At 36.4% G+C, this 27,275-nt stretch overlaps 1 protein-coding gene across 7 annotated transcripts in view; it reads left to right on the top strand.

Moving 5' to 3' along the window:
• HERC1 (HECT and RLD domain containing E3 ubiquitin protein ligase family member 1) overlaps positions 1-27,275 on the top strand; it is a 93,986-nt gene extending 66,711 nt beyond the window's left edge. For 5 of the 7 annotated variants that reach the window (XM_052672014.1, XM_052672011.1, XM_052672013.1 and 2 more), the window contains exons 46-78: positions 286-338; positions 1,562-1,762; positions 2,369-2,543; positions 3,233-3,503; positions 4,125-4,338; positions 5,117-5,376; positions 6,206-6,333; positions 7,182-7,309; positions 8,580-8,771; positions 9,646-9,776; positions 10,649-10,848; positions 11,332-11,446; positions 11,978-12,124; positions 12,657-12,758; positions 13,844-14,017; positions 14,281-14,574; positions 15,117-15,182; positions 15,271-15,396; positions 15,930-16,068; positions 16,536-16,717; positions 17,517-17,672; positions 18,162-18,284; positions 18,849-18,951; positions 19,604-19,773; positions 21,087-21,225; positions 21,421-21,590; positions 21,959-22,128; positions 22,306-22,471; positions 23,402-23,478; positions 23,836-24,088; positions 24,284-24,436; positions 25,404-25,709; positions 26,613-27,275. In XM_052672014.1, the coding sequence (XP_052527974.1) occupies positions 286-338; positions 1,562-1,762; positions 2,369-2,543; positions 3,233-3,503; positions 4,125-4,338; positions 5,117-5,376; positions 6,206-6,333; positions 7,182-7,309; positions 8,580-8,771; positions 9,646-9,776; positions 10,649-10,848; positions 11,332-11,446; positions 11,978-12,124; positions 12,657-12,758; positions 13,844-14,017; positions 14,281-14,574; positions 15,117-15,182; positions 15,271-15,396; positions 15,930-16,068; positions 16,536-16,717; positions 17,517-17,672; positions 18,162-18,284; positions 18,849-18,951; positions 19,604-19,773; positions 21,087-21,225; positions 21,421-21,590; positions 21,959-22,128; positions 22,306-22,471; positions 23,402-23,478; positions 23,836-24,088; positions 24,284-24,436; positions 25,404-25,709; positions 26,613-26,798 (5,470 nt within the window). In that variant the 3' untranslated portion in view covers positions 26,799-27,275. The remainder of the gene's footprint in view (positions 1-285; positions 339-1,561; positions 1,763-2,368; positions 2,544-3,232; positions 3,504-4,124; positions 4,339-5,116; positions 5,377-6,205; positions 6,334-7,181; positions 7,310-8,579; positions 8,772-9,645; positions 9,777-10,648; positions 10,849-11,331; positions 11,447-11,977; positions 12,125-12,656; positions 12,759-13,843; positions 14,018-14,280; positions 14,575-15,116; positions 15,183-15,270; positions 15,397-15,929; positions 16,069-16,535; positions 16,718-17,516; positions 17,673-18,161; positions 18,285-18,848; positions 18,952-19,603; positions 19,774-21,086; positions 21,226-21,420; positions 21,591-21,958; positions 22,129-22,305; positions 22,472-23,401; positions 23,479-23,835; positions 24,089-24,283; positions 24,437-25,403; positions 25,710-26,612) is intronic. The other 2 variants (XM_052672015.1, XM_052672010.1) reach the window with 2 other exon arrangements.

The raw sequence follows: 27,275 nt of genomic DNA, 5'->3' as shown, positions 1-27,275 counted from the left end.
ATTAATCTTTTTAATGGAAAAAGGAATTATTTCTTGGAATCTTGCTTCCTGTTGCAGATCTTGAAAAACTTTTTTTCTGAATATGCCATTACTTTTATGTACCTTTTCCACATTCATACTGCAAAATGCATTATTAATTTCTCTTGCTATTTCCAGAGCTCATATATGTATTTACATAGCAGTAAAGTAACCTTAGAGTAATCCAGGTTTAAAATTGGTATGCGTGTATATAAATGATAGAAGCCACTTAATTGGTTTTTTTTTCATTCTTTTTTTTTCTTGTAGGTACAAAGGCCAGGCTCCTGATTTAATAGGTAAACAAGACAGCGTCTATGAAGGTAGGTTTTCAAGTTTTTGAAGATACTGAATACTTCTGAAGTGCTTTTCTTTCTCCATAAATGCAAATAAACGTGTAATGAAACTCTACTTGAAGATACCTTCAGACTAGATTTAGTGCTTTCATTGTTGCTTTTAAGTTCAGATGGAAATAAATCAGTGACTTTTTTTCCCTTGTATTTCATTTGCTGTTTTGTAATTAATTTTGGTGAATGAGCTGTTGTAGTTTAAACTACATTCAGTCTACATGAAGTCTAATATTCAAATACATTTCTTCAGCTGCCTTTTTAGGAGAGGTTAATTAGCATAAGTTACCCTCTGGAAATTTTGGCCTTAGGCTTACAGTTCTATCTTCTTATTAGTTGAGAGTGTCTCAATAATGTCCTTCATACCTGAACAAATTATTTCTAATGACTGGAGAAAATCTTTCTCAGGTGATCCTTTGAATCTGGGCCTTTTTGTAGCTTATACAATCACAGTCATATGAGTTGCCACACGTGTAGATTTAAATGGGAGTGTTCCCAAATTTAAGGGCAAGTTTTTGTTTTTTTTCCAGCAGATAAAAGCTGTTGAGATTGTACACTATGGAGAGTGAGTTAGAGAGGGAAAAAGAAGTAAATCTAAATTGATGTCTGTGTAAATGTCTGGGAAGTGAATGGAGTAATGGAGTACATAATTTAATTACAATTATGGAATGGAGGGTGCAAACTGAGGTATGGGAAAGAAAAACAAAGGCCTGGATAGTACAATAATGACCTAAGAACTTGCACATACTTTTTGATAAATGCGAACATGAGAAGTCTCCAGTATCTTTACTGTTCGGTCCATTAGAATATGTATCTGCTGTCATAATTTAAAGCATTACTGTATGTTCACACTTCTTAATGTATTTCAGGTTGTAGAGTTGTCTTTTTGTTAGATACAGGGACCTCTTGTTTCTGTGTTTTAAAAAACAGCTAAATTGATGCCTCAGAGAATCTTCTGTAAAATTTGTGTGATAGAAAAAAAAGACCAGATTTAATGAAGAGGGGTAAAAGGGGGGTTTTGTTTTTCTAGTTCACTTATTGTTGCTATTGGCACAACATGAAGATGGGAGTCAAGGCTACTAAGCTGCAGACTGCAATTCATATCTTATTCCTCATGTTGATATTTTTAAAAATTAATTAACATTATTTACTACTTTCAGATTTTAAAGTTACATTTAATTGTATTTTTCCAATTCTAGAAGACTGGGATATGTTAGATGTAGATGAGGATGAAAAGCTGACAGGAGAAGAGGAGTTTGAATTACTGGCTGGACCTCTTGGGTTAAATGATCGACGTATTGTACCTGAACCTGTGCAGTTTCCTGACAGTGACCCTCTAGGTGCATCAGTTGCAATGGTGACAGCCACCAACAGTATGGAAGAAACACTGATGCAAATAGGTAAATTTGATACGAATTTAATCAACAGAACACATACATCCCCTCTGCTGTGATTTTATAGGATTGTTGCAGAAATATTTTGATGATCTTTCCTGCTTTCCTGTCTCATAAGGAAACTAATACAGATTCTTAATTTTCCTTTTATTTTAAGTCAGTGAGTTATGCATGGCATTTTTGTTAGCAGACATGAAGCTTTGGTTTACTAACAAAACTGTGACCAAAGTTTTACAGTTAATGGTAGTAGCATATTTTTTTCACAACTCAGAGATTCATTGATTTAATTGGTGATTTACTGATCATCATACTGAAATGCAGGGTATGTATTTAACTTTGTAGATCCCTTTAAATGGGCAAGGGAAGCAGAGGAATTAGCATTAACATCAGTACTGTCAAATTGCTACCTATCAAGTTTTGAAAAAAAGAAATAATTAAACTATGTAGAGTTTTAGAAGTGTGTTTTCTGCTCAGTCATCACCACTTTCTATATTTCTGACATGCTGAAAACTGAAGCCTTTTTAAAAAACCTATGCCAGATTTGCTTCTGTGCTTATTACCGTATGATGTTTTTTTGCTCTTTAAACACTAACACAGATTGTTATTTCCAAGGTTGTCATGGCTCTATAGAAAAAAGCTCTTCTGGCAGGATAACATTAGGAGAACAAGCAGCTGCCCTTGTAAATCCACACGACCGTGTTATGGCCTTAAGAAGAGTGACAGCTGCTGCACAAGTCCTTCTTGCAAGAACTATGGTTATGAGAGCACTCTCACTTTTGTCTGTCAGGTTTGTGGCATTCTTAGCAAAACTATTTTTCATTTGAATCTAGTTATGTAGTAATGTTTGGTGTAGATGCACTTTTGTGATTAATTTGGGAAAGTGATGCTCATTTTATGTACTTAATTCATGTTATTAAGAGAGAAACTTTCGTTGATTTTGTTCCTTCAAACCCTATCTTCAAACTTTATGAAAGATACTTCTATGTCTCACATTGAGAGCAGACTCCAGTAACATCGGCCACTCAAAACATAATGATTCTGTATCTGCCAATTGGCTTTTGTTCAAGTCAAGTACTAGAAATAAAAGGTAAACATTGTAGGAAAGAAGACATAGTGCAGGATTTGATGCTATATGAGGATGCGAAGAAGTCACAGAAATCTGATGTCTGTTGCCATAGTGTAATTCTAAACATGAATTATCCATATAACATTGTTCATGAGCTAAACTTAGGTTTTTTTCTTAGGACAAGACTATAAAATATATATATATATTTTAATCTTCACCCTTAACTTAAAAGGAGTGAAAGGACACTACAGCTTTGTTTCTGCCTCTTCCCTTTTCCCCTGAATGATAATACTGTCCAGCTAACCAAGCAGGCAGTGTTCACTAGTGGTTTGGGAATAGTTTTGTCCAAATACAATTTTACTTATAATTACGCTAAAAAAACCAAGGGCATTTCTGTTCATTTTTGACAGTGGTTCCAGTTGTAGCCTGGCAGCTGGTCTTGAATCCTTGGGATTAACAGACATAAGAACTTTGGTTCGTTTAATGTGTCTCGCCGCAGCAGGGAGAGCGGGGCTCTCCACGAGTCCATGCACTGTGTCAAGTTCAACAGAGCGATCTAGAGGAATCCACAGCAAAACAAGCAAGCCTATATCATGTCTTGCCTACCTGAGCACAGCAGTGGGCTGTTTGGCATCAAACACTCCTAGTGCTGCTAAACTTCTGGTGCAATTGTGTACGCAGGTATGGTATGTATATTGAACTACTTCTACATGAGATTAAGCATTCCCTTTTGTTCCTATTTATAAGTTGTGCTTTTTTGTTCTAAACTGTGAGATTGCCCTCTCCGACTCTTTAACTGAGTCAGTTGTGGAATAGCGATTCTTTGTGATGATACACAGCTGTAGAAATGCTGTGGTGTTTCATGCACGTGAAGACACTTACATGTAATCAGAATAATTACTTATTTTGTTATTTGGAGTTTGAAATATAATCATGCAATAATACACCTTTTTGGATGGAATAATGAACTTGATTACACGTTACTGCATCCTACACTCAGGCGCAAAAAATTCATAAAAAGTTCTCCTAGAAGCTCCTTAGTTTTTGCTGGTATTTGTGGTTACTTGAGACTGACTGTTTGCTGATTGATTGATCCCTGGATCTGAATGGCTGGTTCCACTAAGACCAGGTATTCAATCCCCAGGTCAGAAGAATTAAATTCCATGTTGCACATGGAACTGGGGGCTGAGAATTTCTACCAAAATATTTTCAAACTTTAAACTATGTTTTCTTTCCAAATATAATCATTTTTAAAGAGTTTTTTTTTTAAGTTATTGATTTTATTTTATTGTTTATTTTCAGAATTTGATTTCTGCAGCAACCGGTGTAAACTTGACAACAGTTGATGATCCAATTCAACGGAAATTTTTGCCAAGCTTTTTAAGAGGAATCGCTGAAGAAAACAAACTTGTAACTTCTCCAAACTTTGTGGTTACTCAGGCGCTTGTAGCTCTGCTGGCAGACAAAGGGGCCAAACTGAGGCCAAATTATGATAAGGCAGAATTTGAAAAGAAAGGTATGATAAGGCTTTTATTTATACTAATCACTTAATTGTTAAATCTTCGATCTCTCATTTCTGTTTAAGGAAAGATGCTAGAATAATCTATACATAGATTTGCTCACCAAAATAGTTTATGTTGTGTTATAGTTCAGGGCACAAATGACTTAGAAAGATTGATTTATTACGTAACTAAATTCTCTATCACTTTAAAAGAAATCTAAACATTTGTGTGTATTGAAAGCTGTACAGGTGTGGTGTTCAGCCCCAGTTGTGCCACATACTGACATTAAGGGGAATAATTAATAATTAAGGGGAACAGTTGATTTCTGATACCCGAGTACTTTTCTGTCTCTGGTGCACAAAATGTTGTTACCTCTGCTGTTGAGAGGTCAGGGAACCGAAAAGCAAGTTCTGAAAAGCCTGAAACACCAGGCTGTTTCTTTACTCAGGGGAGGGAAGGACATCCTTAGAGCAGCTTACCTTAGAGGATCCATTTTGCAGTTTAGACAGTGCTTGCTCTTAGAATGACCATTTTCCATGTGGTGAGAATAAGAATATTCGTAATTCTCTTGTTATGGTGTTCTGGGTGTTTTTGTGGAATTTTAAAGGGGGCTGTATTTTCTTGGTATCAGAACAGGTTTTCTTCCTAATAGTTAATGTAATTGCAACATTCTTATAAAATGCTTGTTAATCTTCTTCTTCTTTTTTTTCTGGAAATTATGGCTAATGCTGTGTTCATTTATGTACTTCTGTTTGGTACTCATCTAGGCATCATCTCATTGTTTTGTTTAAGCAGGTTTAATTGCCCATTTGTATGCCCATCCTTCCTATGATCCTTCTGCTGTAGGCCCTCTGGAGCTGGCTAATGCACTAGCAGCCTGCTGCCTTTCTTCAAGGTTATCTTCACAACATAGGCAGTGGGCTGCTCAGCAGTTGGTGCGAACTCTTGCAGCTCATGATCGTGATAATCAAACTATTCCTCAGACCCTCGCTGATATGGGGGGAGACTTACGAAAATGTTCCTTCATAAAACTGGAAGCTCATCAGAAACAGGTGATTTCCCCCAAATTATGTGAATTTTAATACTTTTCTTTCTTTTGTTTTGAATTGAGAAGAAAAAAAAATTAAAATGATTGTTTTATAAATATACTGACTGAGATATTTCCCACAAAATGTAATGTTTTTGTGATGAAGTACATTATTGCTTGAAGGTATCTCCAATATAGTATAGTGCATACTTTCTTTGAAGCTTCTATTACAAGAGGCAAGAAACTGTCCTCACAGTGCACTACATCAGTAGAATCAGCTTTTCTTGGGCTAGGTAGTAGAATCACAGAATCATAGAATTGCTCAGGTTGGAAAAGACCTCAAAGATAATAAAGTCCAACCACAACTGAGCCATGCTGCCCTAACTCTAACAACCCTCCACTCGATCATGTCCCTGAGCACCACTCCACATGGTTTTTAAACACATCCAGAGATGGTGACTCAACCACCTCCCCTGCCTGGGGAAGCCTATTCCAATACTTAACAATCTTTTCTGTAAAGTTTTCCTGATATCCAATCTAAACCTCGCCTGGCGCAACTTGGGTCCATCTCAATTTAGATCTTAATTTGCAGTAGTTTTTCTGCTATAGTAGTTAACATCTTATTCTGGTACTCTGTGCAATAGCAGCCCCATGGAGCATGGGTCAAGTGCAACGTCCTCATAAAATATACTTACACTGTACAGTATTGTAAATGTGGGAGAGTGTATTGTGTTTTTCATCAACGCAGGATGCTCTGTTCTGGTGGTTTAAGTTTGCATTGTTATTAGTGAACAAAGTTACCAAAGCTTTAGGTTTAAACTCCATTTTTGCCATGATCTCTTTAACATTTGTAGGTCATGACATGTGTTTGGTGCAATAAAAAGGGACTTTTGGCAACTAGTGGAAATGATGGCACCATAAGGGTGTGGAACGTTACCAAGAAGCAGTACTCACTGCAACAGACATGTGTGCTCAACAAATTGTAAGTCAATTCTTTATAACTGTGAGATATTTAATTTACGTTGTAGTTGTACAGGGTAATGAGAAGAGCCAATCCTGCAGTATCTTCTGCACAGGAATCATTTCATCTTTCTTTTTTCCTAGGATTGTTTCTGTGTTTATGGCAGGCAATGTAAGATAAATTTGAAAGCAGAACTCGAATATCATGCTGATCAGAGTCATCTCAGAGATAAGGAGATCATGTTAAAACTGTTAAAAATATTCTTAATCATTCATTATGAGGGGAAATTATTAAAATATTACTCTAAGGGACTATGATATACGAGAGGAATAAAAAGATAAAATATTCCTTCGGAGGGTTCCTGTGAACAGTTTAAATCTATAACATGATAATTGTGAATGTAGTGATTGCAATGAAGTGTGGGGAGAAAAAAAAAAGAATTTGTGACTTCTGGGCTTCAGGAGCTTAGAGTTCCTGCTGCTCTTTCATGGAATTGTCTGGGAAGGACTTTCCTATCATTTGGATGTGTCCAAAAAAGAAGGAAGAAAAAGATTAAAATCTGATTCCTCAGTACAGATTATGTGAGTTAACTCAGAAGAGTAAAGAAACAATAATGAACCAGAAGGTTGATAGATGGTGATTTCTTAGCAGTTCTTAAATTTTGTTTGATGCTACTCATTTTGTAATTTGTAGTTGTTTTAAATAGAATGTAGGACTGTGAGCAGGGAAGAATACATTTATTGTGTAAATCTAAAATGATAGCAGAAAGACTCTGGATTTTAGTTTAAATATTTCATGAATTCTCTCTTTTCCTGTCTGCCTAAACAAAAAAGTGCCCTTTTTAATTGTATTACTCTGTACTGTTGCAGAGAGGGCGATTCTGAAGAAAGTCTGGGGTCACCCAGTGACCTCAGTTTGTCTCTTATCTGTTGGAGCATCAGTGGCAAATATCTGGCTGGAGCTACAGAAAAGATGGTGAACATATGGCAAGTCAATGGTATGCACTGACTACCTGTGAACATTTTACATTAAAATGTATTTGTAAATAAAACTGCTAAGTTACTGAATATTTGTTAACCTAAGTATTTGTGTGTGCTCTCCAGTTTAGTATCTGCCATTTTCCGTAATATCTTGTCAATCTATTTCATTAATTAAGGCATTAACCACAAATCAATGCGTGTCTTAAAACTAAATGGATGAACTGAGTACAATGTACAAATTCTTGATGTCACTGACGTGTTTAGGTTTGAGACTTGATCACTTGTGGTGATTTTTGTTTGCAAATATGGTATTCTCCCATAGTCCACAAGACTTACCTTCTTCAAAAGGCATGGAGAGTGCCAAAACTACTGAAACAATGCAGGGATGGCTGATGACAGTGTTCAATGAGAAGGAAAACCTTTTGAGAGTAGAATGTGTGAGGTTGGTTTGTTTAGTTGAACAAAAGATCTGGGAGGAGTAAGATTGTAAATTGAAGATTATAAATTGTTACATTAGGAAAGTAAACACTAGGAGAAACCTGTGGAGCAAAAGCAGCTATGCGAGCAAATGGATAGTATTGATACAGGAAGAAATGGAAATAAATAGGCCATAAATAACTGCAAGAAAGATTCTGGTATTAAAATGCTTGTGATATCAAATGATTTCTAAGGAAGAATGACAACTGGTAAGGAAATACTTTTAAGATGTGTTAGAGAAACTGCATTGTGATAAGGAGGACTGATCTTGATCCAGAAGGGCCTTTCTTAATTCATTGATTCAGTTTGCAAGAGTCTGTAAATGTATTCTCTAACATCCTTCCTGTCATTTGTGCTGTTTTTAACTAATCCACCATAATTTTAAAACTCTGGGAAAATTGTTAGTCACTTGGTCACTTGTAATCTGTGAAACATCTTTCTGTTGTTTTGTACTTACAAAAATCAGTGGTTAAACTGTCCGTGTTAACAGACAATTCACAAGAAAAATGTAAGTGATCTGAGTACTGAAGAATTTAGCTTTCTCCTTTAATAAAGCTATTTGTCTTGGATGAACATTGAGATTTATTGTCTATGTTTTGTGTAGGTTATTGGTTCATTGCTTCACTGTCTCATCACTTAAGTGAATTTGTCATATATTCTAGCTCTAGACTATAGACTCTTCTCATGTTTTCTCGTGGAAGGTATTTCTGCTGTATTATTTTCTTTACGAAGATGAAAAAAATTTAGGTAATTAAATTCAATGCTTTAAATAATTAAAAATAATTTTGAAATATTTTTGGGCTTTCCCAGGAGGAAAAGGATTATTAGATCTTCAGCCTCACTGGGTATCTGCACTTGCTTGGCCAGAAGAAGGGCCAGCTGCAGCATGGAAAGGAGAATTATTGTTAATTGGTCGTATGGATGGGTCTCTTGGACTTATTGAAGTTGTGGATATTTCAACCATGCACCGGATAGAACTGGAACACTGCTACAGAAAGGATGGTAGGTGACTGTATCAGTATTTAAGTAGAGATTAAAATTAGTAGTGCCTTAGTTAAATTTTGAGATTCCTGCATAAAAAAGAAAAAGCAATATACATAGGTTACTCTGAAAGTAATGCCTTCTATGTATTTCCATGGAAACTGCAATAGATATAGAAAATACTGTAAGGCTATTTAAAGGGGCAAATTTTCAGCATCAAAACATTCTTTTTCAACATATTTTTAACCTGGTCACCACCATTAGCTGTGCATTTTCACCAGCAGTGGAAAAGAGGTTATAATATTTGCATTAATTTTGCTTTAAATTGCCACGTTGGCTGTATGACTTAAAAGAATTGAAGAGACAGATTTTTTGCAGTGTCTCCTTTGTCTATAGATGGTTAGTAGACAATATCATCTGAATTCCATAATTACACCCATTTTTATTTATAGTTCTGGTGACTGAGGACATCAAATAGCACATCTTGGGTAGCGTTTTTGGTTTTCCACAAAGAATGTGGCTTCTTCTAGAAATGTGCCATTTTTGGGGCAGAATCAATGGAGGCAATATGTACTAACAAAGGCTGACGTTGCTTTCAGTGGTTTTCTTGGAAGCAGCCCAGCGCAGTTCTTTTCCCTGTGTCAAGAATGTATGCATCCAAGTATTTTAATGAAGGAGAGTGATTAAAAAAAAATTACAAAATGATCTCCACTTCTGTGATCGCATTCTCTTTTGTCTTTGTATACAAATTGAAGAAAATATTCAGACAAAAAAAAGTCAAGTAACTTGAGGGGGAAGTTATGCATTTAATGTTTTATGCAGTCGCACTGTCAAAAACTTCTGTCAGGACTGATGCTCAGTTTGGGTTAATTAAGCTTTGTGTTGTCTGTCACAGTTTCTGTCACATGCCTGGCCTGGTTCAGCGAAGATAAACCATTTGCAGTTGGCTATTCAGATGGGAAATTGCTAATAGGAACAAAGGAACCACTTGAAAAAGGAGAAATCATTTTAGTTGATGCACACAAGGTAAAGTTAGTCGTTTAAAAATGTATCTGTAATTTCAGCAGGAAAGGATCTGCTTAAGCTATTTTGTGTATTCGAAAGCTATTTATAAAGTCAAGAGCAGATTATTTATTTCTGGTACATTGAACACAGTTGAGTTCAGAGGAACAGTCTACCAAATTTAAATTAAAAAAAGGAGTAAGAATTATAATCCTTTTGCTATTAGAGATTGCAAAGTGTGTTTAGATTCAGCAGTGTATTAAAGGTGTATTTGGTTTTAAAAAGGCTTGATTTGTAACAGCACTCTTAACACTTCAGTTTTGTCTTTCACATGTTTTTGTAGAGTTTAAAGCATCATGCAAAGCAAAAACCTTTTTCTGATAATGCAGCCACAAAGGTTTTGAACCTTTGCTTCAGTGTCTGTAATTTGTCACTACAGTAGTGAAAAGTCACTACTGACTGGACTAATAAGTTGTTAGGCTAAGAAGAGAATTCCCAAAGTAGAAGTTTAATAAAAGCATCTTGAGTGCTTCCATGAATTGGTCTTGGTATTTGAAGCATGGCAGTCACAGAAGTGGGCCTGCTGTGGTAATAAAACTATCCTTCAGTATTTCCCTATGGCCTGTTCTTTCTGATGTCAGTTAGCCTCATTGGGCCCTTTACCTAATATGCCTGTGAAGCCAGTACCATTAAGTTAATTCTGCAATTACTCAATATAATAAAAAAAAATAGGATGTACTGAATTCATATTGGCAAGTCATTCTCTCTAGTTGTTAAAATTTATTTGAGAATAAAATGCTCTGCGTTATCAATAATTAAACATTGCATTAGCTCTGGTTTTCTCTGTTCCTACTGTGTTACTTCATACCAACTCTTATCTTTTTTTTAATTAATAGGATACAATTGTTAGTATGAAGTGGGATCCAACTGGTAAAATTCTCCTGACATGTGCCAAAGAAGAAATTGTGAAACTCTGGGCATACATGGGAGGGTCTTGGAGACGTCTGCATTCACTGCCCCATCCAGCTTTTGTGAATGGCATTGCTTGGTGTGGTCTTCCAGGGAAAGGTCCCAAGTTACAGCTATTGCTAGCTACGTATGTCATGTTTTTGTTTGTTTTGGCTTTATTGTATTTTTTTTTCTTGGTCAATAATGGCAAGAGTGAAGTTTTGTGTTTTTTCAAATAACATTTGCTCAGTAAACCAGTTTTCATGAGAACTCTAAGGCACCAGAGTGAAAATGAAAAGCATGGCTCTTGTCATGTTGCCAGCTGTTCTCTCTGTGCTGTAAGACTTGTGCATGATAGACCTGTGCTTGAACTTTTTCTGCATATACTTTTTGTAGTATGAGACTGTGATGTTAGGGAAAGTTGAAAAGGTGTGGCGTGAGGAGTGGGAGGATAGAGAGTGGAACAGAAAGAATGCTTTTAACCATTGATTACATGCCTTTGCACTTTAGATGTATAGATAGATATAGTTTCATAGGAAGGTAGTGATATCTGATATTTCTAGGACATTCTGTTTATATTTTGTATTAATAGCTTTACTTTGTTTTTCTGATTTACCCTGACTTCTTTTAGAGGGTGCCACAATGGTTTGGTGTGTGTCTGGGCTGTTCCTCAGGACATAGCAGTCACACTGCAGACCAGCTCAGCATACTCAGAAGGATGGTGGGACCAAGAAACAAGTGCCCAGGTAGGAGTAGATGTAGTGTTTAAGAAATTGTCTTTGCTTGTTCTGAAGTTAGGGAGGAGGTAATGTAAACAAGTTACTCAAATCTCAGATTTCCTGACAGAAGATATTTGCTAAAGAGAAGTGTTTATGTTGCATTTGTATGTGTGTAGATATTTTCAGAACAGAAGCTGAAAAGTCATTGGTTGAAGTGAATTTTACTTCACTAAAAATTATATACTGAACTGCTTCTATTTTTCCTAAGTTGATAAATTTATAATAAAATTCAGTAAGGGTTTAAAATTGTTTCTATATAAAATTAAGTCAACATTAGTTTTCCATGTGTTACATCAGCTTGCAATGTAGTTTTTAGTGTTGGTGGCATTTTGTATGTGGAGAAACAGTGATAATGTGACAAGAATAATTTCGGAGTTTTTAAATTATCGTATTGAAATTACTGTATCTCTACAAATATTCAGTATTTCTTACAGAATATAGAAGCTAATTTTTTTCTGTATCAAGTTCAGTGTTCCATAACTACAACATAATTTTCAGGATGGATACAGAAAGACAGTTGAAGCCAAGTGTGTATTTCAACTGCGAGGACATATTACCCCTGTTCGGACTGTTGCGTTCAGTCCTGATGGGCTGGCATTAGTGTCTGGTGGACTTGGTGGTCTCATGAATATTTGGTCTTTACGGGTAAGGTCATCACAGAGGTAATGTACTTTTTTAGTATAACTGTCTCCAGTGGTTGAGGCATCAGACTTTTCGTTTTTTTTTTCTGGGGTGTTACAAATATGAAAGGAAATGTTATGTAAAATAATGATGAAATCTGATACACAATAAACATACATTTAAATTAAACTTAACTGTTAAGTATGTTGTAGGTTATGGTTCTATTATTTATTCACTTTTTAGTCTTATTATTAGTTAGCCTTTGCAGAAGTAGCTATTCTTGCTTTAGAGATGGGAACAACATTGCTTTACTACAAGAACTTTCTCCAGGAATCATACGTTGTCTCTTATTTAATAATTCTGAATCATTTCTTATATTATCTCTTTAGTATGGTGGAAGTGCTAGACAGATTTTAGCTTTTAGCATTGGCATTTCAGTTTTTAAGACATTATTGAACAGCTTGGAGAATATCATCCCTTAGGAATGTGCTTTGTATGTATTTAAATAGAAACGTAGCTGTATTTGCACAGTGACACAGAGCACTTCTTTCCTCAGGATGGTTCAGTGCTGCAGAGTGTTGTGATAGGTTCTGGAGCTATTCAGACCGCCGTGTGGATACCCGAAGTCGGTGTGGCTGCGTGCTGTAACAGATCAAAGGTAACACTGTGTGTTAAAGTAATTCCACAATTGTTCGTGTCATTAAGAATTAAAAGAAAGTTCCCTTTGTCTTTTTTTGGGGGGAATGGGAAGAACTATGCAGACAGGGCCTCTCTATTTATTGGCTTTGTTATGGAAGTGTACTTGTTTACAAAGCAGCTTGAATAACCGAGCCTACTCAACTGTTATATTTTCAAGATATGTTATTTTGACTTTCAACTACAGCTTGAGCCTAAACAGATTTTTTTTTTTTTTTTTAATGTCTCATGTTGAATTTTGGGTGGTCGAGGGGAGAATCCTTCTGAATTTGTGGTTGCAAAGGACTCTACACACTGGTTACATCAGCATTTCTGTTTACTGGCAGCAACTGTAAATGGCCACAAAAACAGGATAAAGACTTTTTATTTACACAGCATGAGGAATTTCTTTTCTCCCAACAAATAAGATAACACAGTAACATAATTTAATCTAGACCAGCCTCAACATCAGAATTTTTTTAAGGAGTAGCAGAATTTATTTCAGTGTTTACTTTAAGTACTGCTCATATCTGAACAGAAGTTTCAAAGGTGGCAATATAGCTATATATGCAAGCCTGCATGAGTCCCTGACTTCCTCAAGTGATTAAGAAACAACAGCTGGTTGTTCCAGAAGACAACTTCTTTTGTGAATAATGATGAACTTGGCACAAGTTATGGCTCCTGTTAGTAGAGCTGTTTGGTTTGGTTCTAAGTATTTGAAATTCTTTGAAAGTCTTCCCTGAATTCCACCCTGGTGTTGGAGATGATTTAACTATGTTTTTGCTGTTCACAAAAATTAACTCTGCTTGTTAATATCTGTTTTCATTCTTCCTTGGAATGATAATCATTATACTGCCTTGCGAAGGTGAAAGTAACGTATGAAGAAGTAACAATGTGGAGTGAGCTACTCCATAGTGATCTTCAGCAGACTGTTAATCAACAGAGACAATACAAATATTTTCTATCCACTTTGGAAACTAAGATAATTGATAGTAAATCAGTGGAGCTGAATGACCTTATTTTATGAATTTTTGATTTTTAACATGTCTTGTGTCTGCTGTTAAACAGGATGTGTTGGTAGTGAACTGTACATCAGAATGGATATCTTCCAATCACATCCTTGCAACATGTAGAACTGCACTGAAACAGCAAGGAGTTTTAGGATTAAATATGGCTCCTTGCATGCGAGCTTTCTTGGAACGTTTGCCAATAATGCTTCAGGAGCAGTATGCATATGAAAAGGTAAGAGCTTGTGAGCAGCTTCTTTCAGAACTGAGATCCCCCCCCCCAAAATTTCCTACATCTTGTCTGCATATATCTTTCAATATTTTCCAAACTAGCAATTTCTTAGTTTGAAAATATTTAAAATTTTAGAAAAGCTGTAAGTATGGAAGAAAGTATTTGTCTGTAGGACTAGCTTTATAGAAATCCTACTTGCAGATTGCTGAATTCATGTTCCTAACTGCGCATGTGTGATTTCTCTTTCCCCTTCCTTTCACCTTTAGCCCCATGTTGTTTGTGGAGACCAGCTTGTTCACAGTCCTTACATGCAATGCTTGGCATCGCTTGCTGTGGGCCTCCACCTAGATCAGCTGTTGTGCAATCCCCCAGTACCACCTCATCACCAGAACTGCCTCCCTGATCCTTCAACCTGGAGTCCCACGGAATGGGCCTGGCTAGAATGTTTCTCAACCACCATAAAAGCTGCTGAAGCCTTGGCAAAGGGAGCACAGTTCCCAGAATCCTTTACTGTTCCAGACCTGGAGCCTGTTCCAGAGGATGAACTTACTCTCCTAATGGTGAAATATGCTATATTCATAATGTTATAGAGTGGCTTGGGTTGGGAGGGTCCATAAAGATCATCCGGTTCCAACCCCCTGCCATGGGCTGGGTTGCCACAAACTAAATCAAGCTGTCAGGCTGTTTGGCATGTTCCTACAACTTTTTGGCATGTTCCTACATCAAATTATTTAGTAATGTTAATGGTCTTTATGACTTTTTATTTTGGCTGACGTATCATAATATTGGATCGGTAAATTATTATCAGCAATCTTACAACATCTTCAGAGAAAACGTGCTTCAAAAAACTTTAAAAAAGATTATTTCATCATGAATTTTATTTAATTTTATTTACATTTTGACTGTGAACCATGAGTAACAGTGTCATTTGTAGGCATAGTAAAGAACTAGGCTTTGTCTGTTCACTCTTATCTTTGTATTTTTGTAGAGTGCTTTGAATGTCCATGTTGTTCATAGTTAATAAGGGAACGAGTATGACATAGCAGCAAAATAATGTGCATCTCTTGAACTGAATGTGGTAACTGTGCTTTTTGTTACATAGGATAACAGTAAGTGGATCAATGGTATGGATGAACAGATAATGTCCTGGGCAACGTCAAGGCCAGAGGTTAGTAAAACGCAAATTTATTTATTTTATTTATTTTGCTTTTGCAAGTACTCTTTCTCTAAAGCATTCTTTTCCTGCTGCACCATAGGATTGGCACTTAGGAGGTAAATGTGATGTGTATCTGTGGGGAGCAGGAAGACATGGACAATTAGCAGAAGCTGGTAGAAATGTCATGGTACCAGTGGCAGCACCTTCGTTCTCTCAGGCTCAACAGGTGATCACCTAAAGAGAGCCGCGTGTTTGTATTTTTATTGATTTATCCCATGCATTGTTTGTCAAAATCTCTCTCTGAAAATGTCTTCTGTTTATTGTTTGAATTTACTATTAAGTATGCTCAAAACATGCATTTTCTACCATAATTAAGAATTCATTTTGTTTTCTGAGATAAAATTGACATTCAGGATAGAAACATCAAGACTGAGTAAATCTCAGGTAGGAGTGTATTATATTTTCTCTCACTAGAAGGTTTGCTGAAACCAGTAGCATGTTTCAGTGAAGAAATGTGTGTTATGATATAATTAGGTAATAAAAGTCCATTAAACATATTGTAAGTGATGTTTTATGTTAATAGGGCTGTCATGAAGGTATTTGCAGTGACTAAAGATGCAGAATCGAGGTAGAATCACAAAAGGAAAGCAATGGTTGAAAAAATAAGATGATACATTGTAATTGTAATACAGATTGCTGCATCTAAAACAACAAACAAACCAAAAACCATAAAAACTCCTCTGTATTTTTCTTGACCAGGTTGTTTGTGGTCAGAATTGTACTTTTGTCATTCAAGCTAATGGCACAGTTTTGGCTTGTGGAGAAGGAAGCTATGGGCGGCTGGGACAAGGAAATTCAGATGATCTTCATGTGTTAACAGTCATTTCAGCACTGCAAGGTGAATCTGTTTTGAAAAGATCAAATTGATTGATAGTGAACATCATTTTGATAGTTAATGTAATTATTTGTGTTGGTGCTATTTTCACAGGTTGACATTAAAATATTGTAATTGTTAATTGAAAATTGAACAAACAAACTAGATGTTTATGTCTCCTTATTATGTAATTAGTAACATCTTAATATTCCATAATTTCAAGAGTGCTATGGGGAAAAACGTTTGCTTAAGATAAGGATATTGCATTTCAAAACTAATGGCGGGTCAGAAGCATAGGTTGTGTGTGAGAAGGTGCAGAGTTTCTTCAAAGTAATAATACAAGGGAATTGATACAATAAGATAAGTATATTCCTGGTTGATGCCTTTCCCCAGACTTAATTTGCTACCCCTTGGGGCACTTGGATATATAAGCATGTTAAGAGTTCTTTTTTATTTACTGCAAACATTGCTTTCTCTATTCTTTTTCACAGGCTTTGTTGTAACTCAGCTGGTGACCTCTTGTGGATCTGATGGACATTCCATGGCTTTGACTGAAAGTGGGGAAGTCTTCAGCTGGGGAGATGGAGATTATGGCAAACTTGGGCATGGGAACAGCGACAGACAGCGCAGGCCTAGACAGATAGAGGCTCTGCAAGGAGAAGAAGTGGTGCAGGTTCCATAGCATATTTTTTCCTTTTACAAACTGTAAATACAGTAACTTACTACTTAGGAATACTGGCTTTAGGTAAATGGTACAGTCAGTGATAGAGATGTTCCAGAACTACTGTCAATCTTGCCAATTTGAATTCGTGTACTGAATGAAAATGGAAAACTTTTGACTTCTTGCTGAGCAAGAAGCAAGTTGATAATTCCCAGTTGAAAATAGTTAATATCACAAGGTTCATTGCTGCTGTGATGTTAATTACTGTGTGTTACTTGAGAAGTCTGAAAATTTGAAAGAGCCTGTGAAAAAAGGATGATCTAAAGACTGTCAAAATGTAGACACAATTCAGAACTTTATATCTTGATCTTTGTCAGATAACAGTGTTCTTTAAAATGAGTTGCCCTGTTTTCCTTCTCTTTACTAAGTGTGCTTAGCAGCACAAAAAAAGAGATACCAGGCTTTGGCTAAATGTTTCAGCATTCTTTCATGCCATTTATTAGAATTTGTGCTTAGCAAGCAACCTGCTTCCAGAAGACAGTATTTGGTTTTAACAGAAAAGAAAAAATAAACAAAAATGCCTGAAGGCCTGTATCCACACAAGCATGCACCTGTCCTTCTCTTAACATTACTGTGAGGATAAAGCAGAAGTAGGTTGTTAAAATAATTTGTGCTGTAGTACCTGTGCTTTATGACTTTATAATGTGAATAAGTTTTGTAAGATGAAGAAGTTACTGCATAGTTCAGTGTGTAATAGTTTACTCCTCAAAAAACAAGACGCCTGTAAAAATTATACTTGTTTTACTTCCAGATGTCATGTGGCTTCAAACACTCAGCTGTGGTGACAGCAGATGGCAAACTTTTTACATTTGGAAATGGTGATTATGGTCGATTAGGGCTTGGAAATACTTCCAATAAGAAACTTCCGGAAAGAGTGACAGCGCTGGAGGGTTACCAGATTGGACAGGCATGGTTTATCTAAAACTGTCAATGTATCTTCATTTAAAGCTAATATTGTCAATGTATTTCAGTGTTCTGTTTTTATGTTTGGGATTGAGTTTTGATTGTGATAGCAGAATTTGAAAAAATGTTGGGTTTTTTAATCTCTTTCCAGACTTTTGAGCCTCTTTCTGCAAAACTGCTTTTTTTCTTTAACATTGTAACATATTTATATTTAATTATGAAGTATGAATTCATGACGCGTTTTGTTTTCCTAGGCAGTGAGCATGCTTAGCATGAAGCTATTCTTTGGTTCTAGGAGAGGGAGCGGAAGCAAGCAAAAAAAACCCAGCCTGTTGTCTTCCAAATGCTGTAATAGAATTTTGAATGTCCTTAAAGGGATCTTTTTTTTTTTTTTTTTTTTTTTTAAATGCTGTTTTTCTTCTCCTAAACGTATTTGGGTTGTTCAAGTCAGTACTGGCAAAAACTGTGATAATAACATATTTCTTTGAACCAGGTGGCCTGTGGACTCAATCATACTGTAGCTGTGTCAATGGATGGTTCAATGGTTTGGGCTTTTGGAGATGGAGATTATGGTAAACTTGGTTTGGGAAATTCCACTGCAAAATCCTCACCACAGGTTAGAATTCAAAGGGAAAAATATTCTCTGCATAAATTTTCACTGTTGCTAAACATATTACACGGCATTCAGCGTGCAGTTTTAACATTATCAATTCTATATGCTATACTGTTCTAATAAAATCTACCATAAAGAATTCTGTTAGTATGTTATACTAAGCATGACATTTTAAAGAATTTCGAGTACATAATACTTAACCCTACGTCAGAGATAATACAAATAGGGAAAACTGTAGGGTTAGCTCAAAGGAGAGAGGTTCTTAATTTTGCTATTTGTGGGTAAGCTTGTTTACATATTTGTCCACTTCCTCTCGTGCCACCTCTCACCAACCCCAATAAATAAAAGGTATTTTGAATCATTGTGCATAGAATAAGAAAACAGTGTCTCAGGTTTTTTTTATTCATTCACAGGCCTTAATTAGAGTAATGCTACAAAATATGTATTACGTTGAGGGAATTGTAAAAATTCTTTTTGGAAACAGAAGTTACAGATGAAATCCATGTTTATTTTCTGCTTATGTCTTATATCTGCCATAGCTCTTTGTCCTCTCATTTACCCTTCTAGAAAGTGGATATTCTCTGTGGAATTGGCATAAAAAAAGTTGCCTGTGGAACACAATTTTCTGTTGCACTGACAAAAGATGGTCATGTATATACTTTTGGACAAGGTAGGATAATCTAACATTTGGACCTTATATGTTTTTGTACACTGAAAATGAAAAATGAAAGTGGAGGACATTAACACATTTATAAGAGTAATCTTGGAATTTCAACAGTGCTGTGTTAATGTAGACACAGATCTGGATTTCAGGCCTGTATGTAGTTTGATCTCACTATAGCCTCACAATTTAGTTTTTGAAGGGTGTTTCATTTAATTTTTGACAGGTGTTTCCATAAAATTTCATTGAATTTCATATGTCTAGAACCACTGGGTTCTTTGAACACTTGCTTTACCTAATAGAGTCTATATCTGCCCAATTTGTTAAGAGTCTGGGCAGGCAAATTGCCAGCATCGCTGAGTTAAACACGTTTTCTCATTTCGAGTCAATTAATTCAAATGTGTTATAAAATCATGTGATGACTCGTTTTAATAGATTTTGATTTTGTTTCACTTTTAAAGTGCAAATTACTTCAGCAGTATCCATAAGCACAGCAATGCTTTGTAGGAAATGTACACTAGATTTCTGCATAATAAATTACACTGATGTCCCAGTTCTAAGAGTATTCAGAATTGCTTTTTGTCCCTGCCCAACTTCTGCCTGCAAGTAAAATTAACTTGTGATGATCTTTACATATATAGGCATTTCCTTGCAATTTCAGATCGCCTTATTGGTTTGCCAGAAGGTCGAGCTCGAAATCACAACAGACCCCAGCAAGTCCCAGTACTGTCAGGAGTCTTCATAGAAGACATAGCTGTAGGAGCAGAGCATACACTAGCTTTATCATCCACAGGCGATGTGTACGCTTGGGGTAGCAACTCCGAAGGGCAGGTATGTCCCTGTTTATTTCTAACCATGTTATTACTGTACAGATGTGGTTGGAATATGTATCTGGTGGAAAGTCAAGCTTTGATTTTTGTTCTTTTCCTTCTCCTCAGCTACAATAACATTTCAGGTTTTCTCCACAATTTTCTTCTTCATTTCCCGTGCACCTGCATGGCAGCAGGTGGCGAAAGCACTGACATCATTCTATCTGAATGCTTGCTTGTTGAAATGGTTTTTGACAGAAACTTCACTGATTCATGACCTACCATAACTGTGTTTGAATACTAAAAAAAAAAATAAAATTACGATGGTTGGCAATCAGATTCTTTTCATAAAGAAAAGATTAATTTTATATGAAATCATTTTTACAAGTCAAAAGAAAATAGTGAATATTAAATACTCTCTTTGCTTTGGGACACTGATTTTTATCACTGCCCTTAAACGTCCATTCTCTTCCCACACCCAGTGTATAACTCACATTTTTTGGAAGGATTTCAGATGTTGAGTTTTGTATGCTGCAAGTATAAGACCGAGCCTCTTGATGCTTTGACTCTCGGTGTTTCAAGAGTGTTGGGCAAAGTTAGTGCTGTGGCATTTCAGGGATGAGTTTTTGAATGGTTTTTGAGCAAGTTATTTAGAATAATTTCTAAAAGGAACGTTTGTCTGTTTTTACAATCATGCTTTTGTTCTGTTTTGGAAGAGAAAAACTTAGTGTAAAAAAGAAGAGTAGAGGAACTTGATTCTGAAAGCCTATTTTGTATACTTTCCATTGCAGTGTAAAAAATTTGGTGGTGTTGTAGAAACAATTTTGTATGCTCTTGAAGTACAAAGTTACCACTTTTACAGTACAAAATTCAAAACTACTGGGAAAAAATCAGAAGAGTTTCAGTAAAATTTCATGCTGATGGTTTTTTCAAACACTTGCAGGAATGTACTTGCTAGAGCAAAAGTGGTATTCAAATTGCACGGGAGAGGTATGAGCTGTGTTGACTGCATGAGAAGGATTGTGCAATATAGATGACTTAGCAGCATAGCTTTATTTCTCAGTGTACAAAAGATTGTGTAAAAAATCTCTAGCTGTTCTCAAGCCTCTTTGCCACCTAGATTTGCTACTGCCATTAAGGGTGGATGTAATATTCTATCCAAAATAAAAGGTAAATGCAAGCATAACTAAAGATCTATGAGACGAATGTTTTTAAGCCAGTATATGGTGTAGACATTTTTACCATTTGTTCTGAATCTTTCCTTGAGAGTTTTCTAGGAGCTTTATCACACTTGTTGATTCTTATTTGTGTCTTACAACTGTTACAATTTGTCAGCTTGGACTTGGCCATACTAACCATGTCAGAGAACCAACCCTAATAACAGTCCTGCAAGGAAAGAATATTCGGCAAATTTCAGCAGGACGTTGCCACAGTGCTGCCTGGACAGCACCCCCGGTTCCACCCAGAGCTCCAGGTAAATAGCTGAGATGGTTTGTATGGTCATGTGAGTTAGTCTTTGTGTTTCATGAGGGATGAGTGTAACAGGAGCTGTGGAATGTTGGGCACAAATTGGTTTTAGTTTATATCCACCCACCCAGGTTTTCAAACTACCTTAGTCTCTCAGTTTTGCAGTCCTTTATGAAATGATGTTTTCTCTCTCCTGTGGCAGGTGTATCAGTGCCTTTACAGCTTGGCTTGCCTGATGCCATTCCACCACAGTATGGGGCACTGAAAGAAGTGAGCATTCATACAGTAAGAGCAAGGCTCAGACTGCTGTACCATTTCTCTGACCTCATGTACTCTTCATGGAGATTACTTAACCTCAGTCCCAATAATCAGGTAAAACTCCATTTAAAATATATATTTTAGTCCTGTTGTGTTGTACCATATCACTAGCAAGTTTTTCACCAGGCCTCAGTAGTAGAGTCTGTAAGTTTTTTGGTTTTTTTTTTTCTAAAAAATAAATTAAATATACAAATTTGGATTAAGCCAGGCTTTGTCAAAGTACCATTATATATTTTCAGTTATGTTAATATTAACATGCCAGTAGTTTTCAAAAAGTTGCTGTCCTCAAAGCTGTAAAAAAGAAGTGCCTACCTTCTTTGTGAAACATTGAAGTGCTAGTGAGTAATTACGAAGGTTTTATTCTATGTAAGTGAACTAATGACCTTTATTAATATGCTTATTTTCATACTGCTTTATTGCAGAACAGTACATCTCATTATAATGCTGGAACATGGGGAATAGTTCAAGGACAGCTAAGACCCTTGCTAGCACCACGAGTGTACACGCTCCCTATGGTACGCTCTATAGGGAAGACCATGGTTCAGGGAAAAAACTATGGTCCTCAGATTACTGTAAAAAGAATATCAACCAGGTCAGTATTGTTTTCACAGGCAATGTTTTTGATACCAAGCAAATACTGATCTTCATACGTTTTCCATAACCTGTTGCATATCAAACTCTGTACGTCCTCAATATGAACAAATGACTTCAGTAACGTATTCACTTTTATGAGTTACATTGTATGGCTGTGTCTTCTTTTCTTCAAAAGGGGTCGGAAATGCAAACCCATTTTTGTACAGATTGCAAGGCAAGTGGTAAAGCTGAATGCTTCAGACCTTCGCCTGCCTTCTCGTGCCTGGAAAGTGAAACTGGTTGGAGAAGGAGCTGATGATGCAGGGGGAGTGTTTGATGACACTATTACAGAAATGTGTCAGGTAGGCAAAATCTATCAGTTTTAAATGCCTGGTAGAGTTGTTTGTTTTGTCTTGATTTTGTTTGTCAATTTTCCTTTATGCAACATAGCAATTTCTTCTTGTTCTTCAGTCCTGAGCCACAGTACTAGAACTGGCTCCGAGGGGAATGCCTCTGAGGGGGGAAAAAAAACACCTTTAGATTGTAGCAAGGAGATGGAAAAAAACCACAGTACAACTTAGTGTTAAGTAAATCCCCTTGAAGTTCTGCAATAGCCCCTACATGTTACAGGAGCATTTTGCAGGCACCCTTTTTTCCCCGGCCAATATTTTCACTAAGATTCCATCCATTCAGTTCTGTCCTCTGACAGATGTTTCATAAGATCGTGTATGTTTTCACATATGTGAAAATAAATGTCACTTCTCAGGTTCAGTGCTGGAAAGGAGTTTCACCAGCAGAATTTATGCACTTTTACCTTAACTTGAGCCCAGATATTTCTGCTGCTGACAGCTTGCTGTTGTCTTTTCGAATTCATGATTTATGTTTCTTTCCTAAGCAGTTTGCATTAAATATGAGAAAGGGCTAATGAAAGTTCAGAACAAAACTAATGAAAACATTTGTTTCATCTCTAGTTCTTGCAAAAAAGTACCAATAGGGTGTAGAGTTTAGGGCTTCTGATCATTTCCAGAACAAGTATCAGCAATGCATAGCAGCGCAGTCACAGTAAAACAACCATTATATTCTGATGTAAAGGCAGGTCTATAAATAAACATGATTTTATGAATAAAAATCACCCCATTTTGTTTCTTTCCCTTAAGCATTACACAGGAATATTTAAGCAGTTATCATCACTGTAGTACAATATTCTGTCTTGTAATGTATTATATAATGTCACAATATTCCAGTTGTTCCCATGTAAGAATGTTTTTTTGCTGTTGTTATTGTTTTTTAAGGAACTTGAAACTGGAGTAGTAGACCTGCTTATTCCTTCCCCAAATGCCACAGCTGAAGTAGGCTACAATAGGGATAGGTAAGTTATCTAGAACTTCTTTTTACTTCATGTGTCAGTAGGTGAAAATTAACTTCTGTTTACTATTTTATTTATTTTTTTTACCAAATGATGAGACTTCATGATTGCCCCTAGTGTATTCTTTCCTCCAAGTTGTGATGCTGCTTTGACGTGAAGGGGAGGGCATGTTTGTAACACAAACTTTCTGGCTTGCAGAATTGGGCATAGCATCAGGAATGTTGCAGTGTGTCGTAGTGATCACCCGTTGCTGATAATTGTGTTGGCAGTTACTGTGCAGTGCTTAGAAATACTTGATCTTTTGCTTCTAATGAAGCAGCATAGAAATTATACTGTAGCCTTCGATATCTTTTCTTTCAGGTTTCTCTTTAACCCCTCAGCATGTTTAGATGAGCATCTGATGCAGTTTAAATTTTTGGGCATTCTCATGGGTGTAGCTATTCGTACAAAAAAGCCATTAGATCTTCATTTGGCTCCAATGGTCTGGAAGCAACTTTGTTGTATCCCACTCATCTTGGAGGATTTGGAGGAGGTAGATCTGCTCTATGTGCAGACCCTCAACAGCATTCTTCACATTGAAGACAGTGGGATTACTGAAGAAAATTTCCATGAGGTAAGTTATGAAAGTGATTGCTTTTAGCAGATTGACCTTAACACTTCTGTTTGTTTTATTGGGCTAACAGGGACTTAATGTGCATTTGGAATTGTTTGTGATCTGAGTATAATCTGGATGACTGATAGTAAAATACTAAACATAGATCACTCGAGTGACTTAAGCTGAACAAAGCTTTTCTGTTTTGTGTAACAGATGATTCCTTTAGATTCTTTTGTTGGCCAGAGTGCTGATGGCAAAATGGTTCCCATAATCCCTGGAGGGAACAGCATCCCACTTACCTTTTCAAACAGGAAAGAATATGTGGAGAGGGCAATTGAGTACAGACTTCATGAAATGGACCGTCAGGTAAGAATCATATCATGACCCTCTCCACTGTTAACGTGAACAGCATTTTTTATTTATGTAAGTTTCCATTTCGTATTCCAGAGAATAAGAAAAGCTTGGTTTTCTGCATCTTGGATGGGTCCCCGAGGATTGTTTTTCCCCTGCACACTTTTCTATTTTGTTTGCTTGTTTTAGGCCAGGCCTACTTTTCTTAGCAAATGCATGTTTGACAAAAGAAATAAGTGCTATTCTTTCACTAGGTTAGTACCATTGCAACTGTCATCCCCTCTTGGGAAACTCCACACAACTATACTTACTGTGCAGTATTATTAGATGTCACAGCAGCATAGTCCAGCTGAAGAAAACAGTATGAACAAACACTGGTTTTTAAAACTGTTTCTCTTTTCCTTTAGCACTGAAACTAAAAATACAACGTTAAATGTTCTGAGAAGTATTAATTATCTATTTTCATAGTTCTGTGTATTTCGTCAGTTGTGTAGTGAAGCCCATAAAAGCATGAAATATGCTGATTACTTGTGAGGAAAATTATTTTCCTTTTACTCCATGTATAGATATATGCAGGGTATTGCTACCTGCATTAGGAAGATAACTCTCTAAACAAGGTTAACCAAATCATGTCTTCTAGGAAAAAAAAACCAACTTTGTTCCAGCTCAGATGTATGATATCTGCACCACTTTTTGATTTCACTATTATTTGTGCTGATAACTTGCACTTTAAGTTCTTCTATATTGTGTCATTTGCAGTTATTATTAAAAATAATTTCAGTTTTGTACCTTTAATATTCTCCAGAATTTTGAGAGAGGATTTGGTAGACCTTACAGGGGATGCAAATGTATTTGGCAGATGTTCTCTCCTTTTACCCTGTTCCTCAGCAGATAAGTTGCCACTGCATTTATTTGGAAGTTACAGTATGTGACAGAGGTAAGACAATTGCATTCCCAGTGTTTCTTCTGTTTTGGGCAATAGGTGGCTGCTGTAAGAGAAGGCATGTCTTGGATTGTTCCCGTTCCCTTGTTGTCTCTTCTGACTGCTAAGCAGTTGGAGCAAATGGTCTGTGGAATGCCAGAAATATCAGTTGAAGTTCTGAAGAAAGTTGTGCGATACAGAGAAGTTGATGAGCAGCATCAGCTCGTGCAGTGGTTCTGGCATACCCTGGAAGAATTTTCCAATGAGGAGAGAGTCCTTTTCATGAGGTTTGTGTCAGGAAGATCTCGATTACCAGCCAACACAGCTGATATCTCTCAGCGATTCCAAATAATGAAGGTTGATAGGGTAAGATGCTGTTCTTTTTATTCTTTTTTTTTTAACATTATCTGTATTTATTATTCCTATTTAGCTTAATCTGTGCATTGGCAATAGGAGCCAGGTTTCCATAATTGTACATTTACAGAGAAAACGTGGAGTAGGATATTCTCTGAGGTATTAAAACCAAGGATCTTAATAGTGGAGGAGCTGGATCATTGCATGAATTGGATATGAATTCATTTGGTGCATTTACTGTAATTCTGTGATTGGAGGTCAAGACAAGCTCTTGCATGAGGAAACCAAACCTCTTCTGTTGTAACTCGTACACGGTCATTTTCTGTTGCATTTCCTTTTTTCATTTGATAATTTTTACTCCCATAAGTTTGTCATATGACCGTTAACAAACTCTGAAGCCTGAGTTTTACAGGATGTATCCTTGAAGTGCATCGTGTACAGGATGCCTACATTTTGCATTGTGTCATTGTTTTGGGCAGTGAAAGCACGTTCTCTAACTGTAAGAATCAAATATTTGGGCAAAGATAACAGTGGTTGGACTGTCATCTTTGGTTAGGTGTCTTTCACGTCACCTCACGTTAAGGCATGGTACGGTACATAAATTTGAATGTTGTTTGTTATCTTCCAGTGGGTTGCTAAATATTGCCATCAAGAGTTCCAATAGTTGTGTTTCCTTAGCGAGCTGAGTAAGTCAGAGCAGTTGATACAACAGTAGTTTGTCACAGCGTTCAGGAGGAGACAGGAGATGTAAACATGAGATGCTAGTCTGCTTCTTAAGAGAAATATTGAGGTAAACTGAGAAAATGCTGGACGATAGAGGCAGGGAAGGTGGAAGCAATGAAATATGGATATGCTGCATTTTCTACTTCTTATTCTCAAACTTACCGGTGTCCCACCTTTTATCCATTTCCACAGCCTTACGACAGCTTGCCTACCTCACAGACTTGTTTCTTTCAACTGAGGCTCCCACCTTACTCCAGTCAACTAATCATGGCAGAGCGTTTGCGCTATGCAATCAATAATTGCAGGTCTATAGATATGGACAATTATATGCTCTCACGGAATGTGGACAATGCAGAGGGCTCAGACACAGATTATTAACATTCTGTGAACAAAATCATCTTCCTTTTACTGAAAATAGTGCCCTAAGTCCAATTTGTTGTTGACATAATTTTATGGTAACCATAGATGTTTTAGGAGCATAAAAGCAGATGTTAATAAACAGTGGCCACATTTTAGTTACTCTAAATGTAACAAAAAATTAGATGTTTTTATTTTTTTGTGATTGTAAAAAAGAAAAAAAAGAAAAAAAAAGTATGATCAATAATTTTTTTTCTCCTTTTTTTGGTCACTTTTGATAAGTTTGCATGGAGACATTTGGGTGCATTTTTGTTGGGAATAGTACATTTGTAAGCCCTCCCAGTGGACATGAAGGGTTGTACATTGTGTATAATTGTTCATTAGCAAGGGCAGTTTTACATGAATATTCACATATTTATTTTGTTCTAATTTGAATTGCCTGTGCAGGGTTCCTTATGCAGAGAAAAATAAAGCAAATTCGAGAATTGGTTGCTTGGA

The sequence above is a fragment of the Tympanuchus pallidicinctus genome, unplaced genomic scaffold (genome assembly GCF_026119805.1).
Source record: "Tympanuchus pallidicinctus isolate F22 unplaced genomic scaffold, pur_lepc_1.0 scaffold12, whole genome shotgun sequence".
In the NCBI taxonomy this organism is placed as follows: Eukaryota; Metazoa; Chordata; class Aves; order Galliformes; family Phasianidae; genus Tympanuchus; species Tympanuchus pallidicinctus.
Note: the sequence above shows the minus strand (reverse complement) of the source record. Positions and strands in the feature narration are given on the sequence as shown.